General features: G+C 29.5%; 2 protein-coding genes across 2 annotated transcripts; one reads left to right on the plus strand and one right to left on the minus strand.

Annotated features, from left to right (window-relative positions):
* LOC119680608 (ferritin-1 heavy chain-like) lies at positions 1 to 1,515 on the minus strand. The gene is made up of 3 exons (XM_038093520.1): positions 1,115 to 1,515; positions 781 to 960; positions 1 to 719 (listed from the first exon to the last, which is right to left on the minus strand). The coding sequence occupies exons 2-3, from the start codon at positions 938 to 940 to the stop codon at positions 103 to 105; spliced, it is 777 nt and encodes a 258-aa protein (XP_037949448.1). The 5' UTR covers positions 941 to 960; positions 1,115 to 1,515; the 3' UTR covers positions 1 to 102.
* A 637-nt stretch (positions 1,516 to 2,152) lies between these two features.
* LOC119681418 (ferritin subunit-like) lies at positions 2,153 to 3,872 on the plus strand. Its single transcript, XM_038094602.1, has 5 exons — positions 2,153 to 2,483; positions 2,550 to 2,678; positions 2,969 to 3,246; positions 3,307 to 3,330; positions 3,391 to 3,872. The coding sequence occupies exons 2-5, from the start codon at positions 2,615 to 2,617 to the stop codon at positions 3,694 to 3,696; spliced, it is 672 nt and encodes a 223-aa protein (XP_037950530.1). The 5' UTR covers positions 2,153 to 2,483; positions 2,550 to 2,614; the 3' UTR covers positions 3,697 to 3,872.
* Positions 3,873 to 12,251: the final 8,379 nt, after the last annotated feature.

Genomic DNA, 12,251 nt, shown 5'->3' on the forward strand with positions numbered 1-12,251 from the left:
CTGCTCAAAAGAAGTTTATTAATAATCACCAAATTGTATTTACATAAAATTTATAAAATATTAAAAATTTGAAATACAGTAACTCAATTTTTAAAAATGAATTTACTGCTTTTGCAAATACTCATCAAACATATAAAAGCCCAGCTCTTGCTGTTCGTCGCGCACTATTTTCAATAAATCATTAAAATAACCAGATAATTTACGCACAGTTTCTGCTTGAGAACCCAAGAACTTTTCCTCAAAGTAATGAGCAAATTCCGGATCACGGTGTTTATAATGTTTAGTATGACGCCCATTTTTTTCGGTATTATCGATGTCGTGAATTGCGTGATTAGTAACATTTGCAGCCTTCTCAAACAGTTCTTTTTCTATGTCCAATGCAATACCTAAAGAATGCAGTTCATCTTTGTCAAGACTATAAAATTTCACATCTTTTTTATACTCCTTAGAATTACTAATTATCTCCAGCATATTGATAGAAACACCACGTTTATTAATATGTTTTATTAAATCAATTGCCTCGTCAAAATGCTTATCTGATAGTTCTTTGTATAACTTTTGGAATCCAGAACGATTTTTTTGATATGCACCGAAACGTGTAGCCAAATATAGGTACTCATAGGATTTAAATAAGAGCTCCCCGACATAATCACTCACATGCTTATTATCAAAAATATTATATTTCGCATTGCAGAGCTCAGCAATTTTTCCGTCTATTTCTAAAAAAATAAAGATTTAATAATTTAACAAACAAATACAGCACATTTTTTGTAAGTTTACTAAGAGGTGATGGTTGTAAACAGACTCTTTCCAACAACATGTTGCAATTATTAGACGTCGTCCATGTTTCTTTCTTTTCTGTGGCTGTTTCTTTCTTTTCTGTGGCTGCGTACACAGCAGCACATAGACAGGATACCAAAATGAAGGCAAACAACTTCATTTTTTCAGGTTCAATTTGTGCTGAAACAAAAATGTTGGATAATAATGCTATATACTATTCTAGACATTTATTAATTTTCTTATGACATAAAAAACGATTGCTTCTTTTTGCGTTGTAAAATATCATATATAAATGTTTTGTTCGAAATATATATATGCGCAGCAAATAACTTACAAATTTTTAATTATATTTTTACAGCTTTCACTTATTTTCAGAGTTTGTAAAAGTCGTTGCTTTTAATATATTCAATTTGTACCTTTATACACACTGGTATAGAAGGTATCAATGCTTTTCCTTTATTAAAGACGAAATTTAGACTGTTTTTATTTCAACTTCTGCTCGTCGTTTTTATCGATTGACTGCGATGTGTTTCTTACTTTTGCACTCGTTCTTTGGACTTATTACACCAGCTCTCTCTCATATGCATATAAATTTCTCGAACAAAGCAAAAAACATGGCTGCCTTCTGATAATTATTTAATAATATTGTAACTCCAATGCTATAAAAATGCATAAAAGCTACGTTATATATAACAAAAAAATATTAATCCCAAATATATGACTCAGCAAATTACGTACTTAAAAATTTTCCAATCATTAAGGGTTACCATCTCCAATGAATTTTTTTTTATTATTTACGGGCATATCATTATCTCAATCATGTTATCTATTTCCACATGTATCATAAGCTAGGATTTCTAGCTTAATATCCAGTATAATTGCTCATATAATGATATAAATTATCAAATATTCGTATATTTACTCAATAATTCAGTTAATAATATATAATGGTAATTCTACATATTAAGTATTGTGTATTGCATAATGGTTGATACTATGTATTATTTTTTGATCTTCTCACAATGAGGTAAATTAAGATAAAAACTTAATATCGATAATATAATAGAAGCACTGAAGAACAGTTTGATAAGATTGCTGTTGAAATGTCTCTAATTCCAAAACATGTTAGTATTCAACAAATTAATATATGAGTAGTTATTTATACATATATAAATTTGAAACGACAAGAATATTCAGATTGTTGTTTGATATATTATTTACTGATACTGTACAATTCAATTTTCGATAGGTTCTTTTTCTTATAAATGCCACTAATATATACATTTCCAAAAACAAAAACTTTGGCAACCATGCTTTGAAAAGAAAGAGATAAGAGCCGACCAGAAAATCGTAGAAAATAATAAAATGTAATCGAGTGTCGTCCATGTTGAGCTGCCATTGTTGCTGCAATTGATATTGAATATTTTTAAAGAAAAGTTATGCATGTTTATAGAGTCGTGTGAATAAATTGAAAAAAAAACAAAAAATTATCATTACTTATAAGTGGTTGAGTATTTATGTTGAAATATACTGTGGCAAGATAACAAAGAAGCAATTGCACACAGTTTAAAAGTGTACTCGCGAAATTGAAAACAGACAGTCTGAATTTAAAACGCATTCTATAAGGACAGTTGTGACAAACAGTAACAATTGCGATTGCCTTCTGTACCAGTGCGTATAAAGGCTTTGACAATTTGATAAAAGTAAACATATGGATAAATATTCTATTACAGGCTATAATAATTAATTTATTTCTTTGGAATTTACAGAACTTTAATATTTGTAAATTCTCACGAATTATATTAATACAAATAATTAAATACAATTGATCAAAATGATGAAAATATTACTTGGATTACTTCTTCTTTCTGCGTCTTGCTATGCAGGAAAAAACACATGTAAGTAATATCCCAACATATGTATATAAATTATTTACGCAGTAAATTAAACTAACAGAAAAAAAGGCAACTTGTTCGTTGTTAGGCTATTATTCAATGAAATAAAATATGCAACAAAAAACGACGAATATGTGGGAAATGAAATAAGAGAAGCAAATTAAAATTAGTTTAGAATATTTAATAAATTTGATTCAAACAATGTTTTGAATGTACAATTTCAAAAATAGAAAAAAATTAACTGCTTATAGCTATTGAAATATTTTTAATAATAAATTTGATTTCACATACAGGCTCAGTTGATTCTGTTAATTTTTCGGAGTGGATCGACTTAGAGAAGGCAGAATGTTATATAGATGCTATAAGCCAAACGCGCATGGAAATAGATGCTTCGTATACATACTTATATATTGGGGCACATTTTGCGCAAGATGTGATTAATCGTCCTGGTATTGCTGATTTCTTTTTTAAGGCTGCTAAGGAAGAAAGAGAACATGCTACGAAATTAATAGAATATCTATCTATGCGTGGCCATTTGAATAATGTTGAAGAACTTATCAAGAAAGACTCAGTAAGTCAAGCAGAATTGTTTATATTGTACATTTATACATTTTAATTTATTTCTTTACAGATTTTAGAGAAGGATGACAATTCAGTAAGTTGAGCTGCATTGTTTATATTGTATATTTATAAATTCTAATTTATTTCTGTACAGAGGAGTTTAAAAATTAAAGGTAGGTCTTTGAATGATGCTTTAGAAATTAAACTTGATTCCAAGAGTAGTGCTGCTGATGCTTTTATATACGCTCTAAAATTGGAAGAAAAAGTGACTAAATCCATTCGCGCTTTAATTAAATCCTGTGAAACAAATAAAAACTATTATCATATTGTTGACTGGTTGACCGGCGTTTACCTTGAAGAGCAGTTACATGGCAAACGAGAATTAGCTGGAAAATGGAGTCAACTTATAAAGATGGGTCCTGGAGCATTGGGTGAATTCTTATTTGACAAAACATTGTAGATTATTTAATCGTTGAAAGTGAAAGTTTTGCAAATTTTTCCAAATCTATTTTAAATAAAAACGTGTTAAAATCCTTCAGAACATTTAATAAACGCGTTTTTTGTTAAAGGCGCATATATACATAAAAATATATACTATTAATAAATAAGAAACAAATATTTTAGAAATAAACAATACATTGAATAGGTTGAAAATTTACTTTTACTACTACTTGAAATCTTTACAACTAAATTCAAAAAAAAAAATAATTTATTACTGGATTTCAAAAACTAAGTTTTCGAAACATTTTGTTTAGTAATATTTGATTAATTATTAGTGAAAGCAGTTACTCATTACGAATGTTTTGGATCAATGAATATTTTGCGGATAATGGAATCATGTTTTGTCGAACGAATACAGATGAAGCGACTTAATAAGAATACTTTTAATTGTGTCATTATTTTCATTACAAATGAAAATTATTAAGGCAATGTGTAAATAGATAAGCAGGCAAAATTAATAAGATTTAATTTCTTCCCTGTAGTTTTTTGTACAATTTTACAATACAATTTGCTGTTTGATAACTACACAAAAATTGGTTTGTTGTTTAGTAAAAAGCAGTAATGTGTTGCAAAGAACACTGTATAAATTAACGGGCGAAAAGGCAGATCGTCATTATTGTTACCTTAATATTTACAAAAGTTGAAATACTAACAAATCAACCAGCAAAATAGCATGACCGAAATTACTTAAAAAAATTTGGTGTTTTTACAAAAGACCATAAAATGGATGAATATAATTTGGTACAAAAAAATTCTTGTGGTGGTGACATATACCTGTTGGTATATATTGGAACAACTAAAAATAGACTTCGAACAAAAATTAGAGGATACAAACATGATATGAAGAATAGTCCCACATCTATTGATCAAAACAAATTCTAGCAACACATTGCATTAAAATAAGCAATTGCTTATTTTCGAAGGCGTAAAAATTATCAGCAGGAAAAAAAATTGCACAGACAGAATGTTGTAATTACTCAATACTGTGTATTATGGAAATCTAAAAGAGTGAACAAAAAATGGTGACAAAAATTAGTACAAATTAACAGGCTATCACATACTCACAATTTTTTAATTTGACAATGAAAAACATTGATTGTCATACATGTATTATTTGAGTTCATATACTCATATAGATTTGACTTTTGATATTTATTAAACAAATGAAAAAAACATCAATAACATAGAAAATAGTCTAATAAATAGACCGAAATATCTGTTATAAATAATTTAATACATAGTAATTTTTGCTTGCAATCAACAATTAAAATAAGTGGTGGTATATAAGTGGTATATATATATATATTGTATGTTATTTTTTTAAAAACAAGAATACTCGCTAAAGCTCAACAAAAAACAAATATTAAGAACTCTAACCTAATCCATTTCCGAACTTTTGGTCATTATATGAATGATATTTTTATATTTTTTAAAATAAATATAGTAATAACCTTAATAAAAGTGAATTTAAAAATTCTACTAGAAATAGTAGTGTTCTTTCGATTTTTAGTATTTTGGTTTAAGAACACCGCCACAGCAATAATAAATTTTTAATTGAGAGCAAATACATTTTCCACGTAGCTTTCGACCAACTTTTTCAAAATGTTAACAAATTTAAAATTCTCTTTATACAAATTAAACTCCGTTGATTGCGTCACATTGATGTTGCTATGTTAAAAAAAAGTTTAAAGGATTATTGGTACGAAAATAGAATTATTTATAAAATTCTTTCAGTACACAATTAACCCTTTTTGAAAATACTTCAGGGATGGACAAATAAGCCTTTGGTGATACATGTTTTGAATGGATGATGGATAGTCTCTGCGATTCCAGTTCACTTAAAATCGAATAAAGAGCGTTTATGTGTACGTTTGACTTGTTACTTCCGAATGTTGGTCTGTCAATAAATATTTGATATTTGGTGAGTGGTAAGTGTTGTCCATAATTTTAATCAATAATTCCTACTTTAAATAGTTTTTGACATATGCGAACAGATGTGTTAAATACGTAAAGGAAACATTTTGTTCCAAATTGTTTTAAAGTTGCTATAAATGAAATCCTCCTGTATATTTAGCATTTTCGAAAATGCTTTAAGTTATTATTCTGATCTGCAATATTAAATATTGTAATATTAATATTTTATATTAAATAAAAGCTGGCAATTTACAACAAATAATCACTTCTTTTTTCATATAGAATATCTATAATTTAAAAATAAAACTACAAAGTAAAATAAAATTAACTACGGTATTTTAAGTATCAAGTTCAAACTTTTCCCACTTTAAATATGAAGGTCAACCAAAAAAGTTCCTCATTTTTTGCTAATTCAGTTATGTACTCTATATTACAAATCATAACACTTAATTGTATTATGAATTATTATTATAAAATTATATTATTAAGAAATTAAACGTATAAAATTGTTCGAAGAACGAGCCTCATATCTGATTGCATTTAACTTAAAAATTGTCAGTTCGATCCTAGCCGTCCTCAATCCAAGATGTGACACATCCTGCATGTGGCATCCCTAGAGAGTCATCTGATACTTGTTGGGTAATGAACTAATAGTTGTGTACAGGGTTTGGTACCCGTTACATAAAATGAACCGTCATATAGTCCATGCTACCATATTATTAAAAAACTAAGGGTTAAAACCATTTAGAACTTTTGGCAAAACTTTTGATGCTATTCAAAGGGAGGTCCTGAAGTTCGCCAAGATCCTAAAAAAGAAAGCCTCTAAAGTGTTAAGGCGGCGCCACGCGTGTGCTAGACGGAAGTAAAGTAGGTGGGTTGCAATTTCATTGTCCTCACCACAACTGCAGCAGATATGGTTGAAAAGGAGTTTTAGTCTTCTAGCATGGTTACCTAGAATACATTGACTTGTGAGTAAACCTATTGCAAGACTGATATCTCTAAGGGACATTTCTATAAGAGAGTTTGATTTTCTTCTATTGGTGTGTGACCAAATCGTAAACAGATACCTGCATTTCGTCAGGCATTCCCATCTTTTATTAAAAATTTTGGCACAGAAAGAACTCAATACCAAATTGCATGGTATCAACGATATGACCAGGTTGTTTAGATGTTCCGAGTGGTTTCCTGAAGCACCCCGTCTGGCTAGCTCGTCTGCTTTGCAATTGCCGAAAATATCCCTATGACCGAGAAACCAGAGTAAAGAGATAAGGACCGCGTCGACATCTCATTAAGTGATGTGTAGCAGTCAAAGACTTCCGTAAATGGACTGAACTCAAGGACTTTAAAGCGCTTCACTATACGATAGTATATATTCCTATCAAGTATATTATTTACTACTAGACAAGCTGAAGCTTTCTTTAACAGTCACTTCTGCCTCCATTGTGATGTATCTTTGAGTCTTAAAGCAGATGATGCTGCCAAATGTTTGCTGATGATGTCAAGTGGCATTAAGTGAAGCAGTAAATCTAATGTCATAGCTAGTGTTGTACACAGAGCAGAGTTTAGCCCTGCCCTGAGCCCTGTTAGGTACAGAACAGTACGAAGATTTATCAAGAGCCGTCCACGGTTATGTCATACAAAAGTATTGGTCTAATGACACTCGTGTGTATCCACTGAGCAATGCGTGGTTGTAATCCCCACTCTTTTACCAATAGCTTTCTGACATAAGAGCAGCGCAATGTTTGCTTTCCTAGCGCGCTCTGAAATATTTTCTTTCCAACTGAGTTTTCTATTGAAAACAATACCTAACAATTTTACTTTCTCAGTAAATAGTATCGCAGAACCTTGAATATAGGGTGGAGAAAGATTGGGAACCCATGTTTCCTGGTAAAGACGACGATTTCAGTTTTGCTGGGGTTAATCCCAACGCCACAATTTAGTGTTCATTTGTTTTGGATATTAAGGCCATTTTGCAGAACATCCCATAAGGTGGTAGCATACTCTCCAATGACTTTTACCGCAATGTCATCCGCATATACAATAATCTTTCAACCTGCATTCTTCAGTTTTTGTAGCAGTTCATTCACAAGTATAATCCAGACGAGGGCAGAGAGTACCTCAATTTACCCGGTTAGTACATGACCGATAAAACTGATGAGCGCATCATCTACACCCAAATGTGAGAGTGCGCTTGTTATTGCACTGGAAAGAATATTATTAAAAGTTCCTTCAGTAGCTACGAAAGCAACTATACAAACATCCTTTAAATTGAGATATTTTTTAATAGTGAACGTAAGGGCATGAGGTATTGATATAAAATACATAAATTTCGTTATATTAATGTAACCTTTCCAGTACATATTTTAATGTTTCATATATTTCTTTAATAGATAAAATAAGAAATACAAATAGGCTAGTTTACATCTTTAAAGTTTTAACATGAATATTTATGTAGAACATTTAAAATTTTAAGTCGAAAAAAATAAACAAAATACAATGAAGACAACTTTGCAAACTTAACTATCTTTTCAAAATCACCATTAATCATTGGTTCGAAGCAAATTTTAATGGTCAAACCAAACAAGAGTAATAACTGAAGAGCAAAGTATTGTAATTTATGGACGTAATTACCAAAATCTTATAAGATATAAGAGCATACCGATATTGTAATTGCCCTTAGCGATTTAAGTTTTCAAAACTTTGCCACATACCCTTGCAGTTTTAAATATTAAATAAAGTCTAATAATAAAACATGATTAAAAGTTTTATGACAAATATAAATCAAAATATTACAAGTAAAACTTAAACTGTGCACATACGTAACATTAAAAAAAGGGATATATCAAGTATATACGAACGCATTTAGCAATTAGTGCTATTAAACCATGGTCCTATTTAGTATAGTATAGGGAGTGTAGTATATGGTCCCCTATACTATACAAACTACCTTTTATACCCGCCGGTTTAAGGTTGTTGCTTGCATTTCATATAAAGTTACTTTACATTAATTATGACATTAAATATTTAATTATTTTATGAATGTCATATATAAGGAATAATAGACTAAACTGATCATCGAGCAACACTTATCAACATTTTTCCATTTTTGAAAATACTATATGAGATATATTCTTCCCAGCACTTTTTGTCATTTTCTTTAACTGAGATTTTATATATTCATATCACGTAATAAAAATGTTAAACACAGCTGCGAATGATTTGGAAACTCCACAAATAAGTAATCCAGCATTTGATAAATATATTTATAAATATACATAAAGCAAGTTTTTACATACCCTTCCTTCATACATTTTTAGTGCAAGCAAAAATCTATTAAAGCTTTACACATGCATATACATAAATAAGTACTTCAAAGCGGGGAAGTTTTATGAAGTGTTTTTTCCAAAAATATAGTATTAACTCTTAAGGATAAAAAATACTCTTAACATCTTCACAGCATTGAACAGATTTTCTTCTTAATTACAATGTCATATATTCTGCATCATATATGTTATGTACATATGTATCTTCAAACACAGTCAGTTAGCAGGTGTTTAGGATTATGGAGTTGTCAATCGAAGAAAATTTTATAAACAACTTTATTTTAATTTCTACGAAACCACATATAAAGGATGATGAAGTATTTTAATTTACAATTTGCATTAGTGCCATTTGTAGCACAAGTCATAAGCGCAGTCAGAAATCTGAACAGAGGGTTTCAAGGAACAATTTTGAACAGTAAAAAAAAAACAATATAATACGTAATCTGTACTGATGCTTGAAAAATAGAGCGGCCGCAAAATTTTTTTTTGATTTTCAAATATATCTCTGGCTTTTAAAATATTACTTTCGATGATAAAGTAAGGGAAATAAAATTTCAGATCGATCACATTGTGCCAACTCGTGCCGCGTTGAGCTCAAAGTTGTAAAAGTATATATATATAGAAAAAGTCATATATATATATAATTTTCGTTGCTGCTGTCACGGAAGTTTTGGCGTATTCTCATGATTGTTAACCTTTGCCTTTTTGCATAGGAGACGATGAGCGACCATCTTCAGCTCCGAAATGCTCCAGCTACTGAAACAACACATACATAACGATCTTTGATTTCATCTTGCATCAGCACTTCACTGAGCGCATTTTCGTTGAGGATGAATGAGTGTTCATCTAATGTGTTAAACACTTGCTCTGCTGATCTAGTCATATTAATAATATTTATATATATATATATATATGTATACCTATATAAGTGGTTACACATAAATTTATATAAATCTAGTAAAAAAAATAATTTTTTGTTTGTAATTTTGTATATATCCACTTTTTTCTTTCTTGTTGTTTTTGCATTAATTTACAATAATGTTTATAAAAACACACTACAATTCCCGATCAAATATATATCTGCTAAAATTTAACGAACTGATTACTTGTTAAAGTAATTTAATTTAATATTTACAAGGGCGGTTTGATAAGTCAGTGACTTTTTGAATAAAACAAATTTTTTTTGGCAAAATAACATTTTATTTTTCTACATAATCACTATTTAGCTTGATACATTTAGTCCAGCGTTTTTCTAATTTTCTTATTCCTTCCAAATAATACCTTTTCTCAAAGCTCTCAAAATACGCATTGGTTTCGGTAATGATTTCTTCATTCGAACCAAACCTCTTACCGCCCAGCCATTTCTTTAGGTTTGGTAACAGAAAATAGTCGCAGGGGGCTAAATCTGGAGAATATGCTGGATATGATAGCAGTTCATATCCCAATTCGTGGATTTTGGCCATCGTGACTAGACAAGTGTGCACACGTGCTTTGCCTTGATGGAACAGCACTTTCTTCTTCGCCAAATCCGGCCGTTTTTGCTTCAAATCAACGTCAATTCTATTTAAAAGCTTTGAATAATATTCGCCGGTGATTGTTTTACCTTTCTCGAGGTAATCGATGTGAATGACACCACTTGTATCTCTAAAAACTGTGGCCATGACCTTATTAGCTGACAGACTCTGTTTGGCCTATGTAATTGTTATAAATTTCTATGTAAAATGTTTAAAATTAAATAAAATAAAGCTATGTACTACTTCTACTACTACTATATTATAATATTGTTGTGAATATACAATTTAAGTAACCTTTGATAATTTCTTATTATGTCAGTTTATTTAGAAAGTAAGTTTTTGATAAATATGGGATTTAGAGAAATTATGGTATGTTTGATAAAAAGACAGAGATAATAAACGGTTACACTAAACTCAAGTTACGATTTACATTACTTATCAGAATCCAGTGATCGCGAACGACCACGTAAATGGGGGAAACGCAACAATATGTATAATCTATTATTTATATTTAAAAAAAATGATTTTATTAAGATGTTTTCCGATATTTCGACTATCTTAAATAGTCAGCTTCAAGAAACTAACAAAATATACAATGTAAAATAGCGGGAATTAAAAAAAATATTATAATAAATACAATAATAATAATAATCCGGTCCACGGAACACCTTTGCAGTCCGGTGAACAGCACATAAATTCCGATATAGCTCTCACCGTAGCTGGCAGACCACGATAGCGCAGAAAATGGACTAATACTATAAATGAGGATTTATTACGCGCCTACTATATAGCTACAAACAATGAAAGAGATATGACAGCATATCGAACTACACTACATACAATATTTCGGGCTCATGATTGCAGTCAATACAATGTACAACCAATGCTGTACTAGCGTCAGCACCACTTTTATTTATATGAATATAATTTATAAAAATATTTTTGTAAATATAAATATAATATAGCAAATTAATATAAAGATTTGATTTATATTAAAAACGCATAAAATAATACATAATTAATATATATGAAAAATTTAGACATAAACATTTCTAAATCGCTTTATAATAAACTAAATATACAATCGTAAACTAATGTAAGGTTTAAATCGAAGCTTATATTCTGATTTCATATCAAATTCAAAGTTTATTGTTATGGAAAACCCTATAATTCTCAAATCCTTAGATGTCGAATATTTCTCAAATCGTTTCTCAGCTTGACTGTATATTGGGCTATTTTAAAGAATTACTAAATTTGACACATTAACTATGTAAATGATTAAAGAGCATTTTTTTTTTAGAAATTTATGACTGTAATTAATTATTAAGTGTCATCAGAACGAATATGTGCATTAACACTTCATTTTTTAACATATTTATTTTTTATAAAAAAGAGACAAACATATAATGGATTGCAAGAAATTGCAACTTTAGATACACATAAGTAAAGAATATTACTTCATAAATTAATAAAAAAATTATTATATAAATAAATAATTTCGTGCAATGAACATATCAAATAATTCAAAAAAATATGTCGATAATGATTATTGATTCAAATTTGTTTATAGTTTTTTGAGAATTAATGTGGGCTTGAGGATTAACTTTTGCTTAGGGTCACATTAGATGAATATTCATATGCATGAACTGTGCTAATTTGTGTGTTGAAAAAACAATATATATATAAACCAATGAGTTTTATAAATATTAAACATTAACCAAATCGCGAACTGGTTTCCAAATTATACAGTAGATTAGGATTTC

This window comes from Teleopsis dalmanni, chromosome 2 (genome assembly GCF_002237135.1).
Source record: "Teleopsis dalmanni isolate 2A chromosome 2, ASM223713v2, whole genome shotgun sequence".
Taxonomy (NCBI): Eukaryota; Metazoa; Arthropoda; class Insecta; order Diptera; family Diopsidae; genus Teleopsis; species Teleopsis dalmanni.

Coding starts and splice junctions, on each gene's coding strand:
- LOC119680608 (XM_038093520.1), bottom strand. CDS start 940: ATGAAGTTGTTTGCCTTCATTTTGGTATCCTGTCTATGTGCTGCTGTG. Junction 720..780: donor TTTACAACCATCACCTCTTA/GTAAACTTACAA, acceptor TTATTTTTTTAG/AAATAGACGGAAAAATTGCT.
- LOC119681418 (XM_038094602.1), top strand. CDS start 2,615: ATGATGAAAATATTACTTGGATTACTTCTTCTTTCTGCGTCTTGCTAT. Junction 3,247..3,306: donor AACTTATCAAGAAAGACTCA/GTAAGTCAAGCA, acceptor ATTTCTTTACAG/ATTTTAGAGAAGGATGACAA. Junction 3,331..3,390: donor TAGAGAAGGATGACAATTCA/GTAAGTTGAGCT, acceptor ATTTCTGTACAG/AGGAGTTTAAAAATTAAAGG.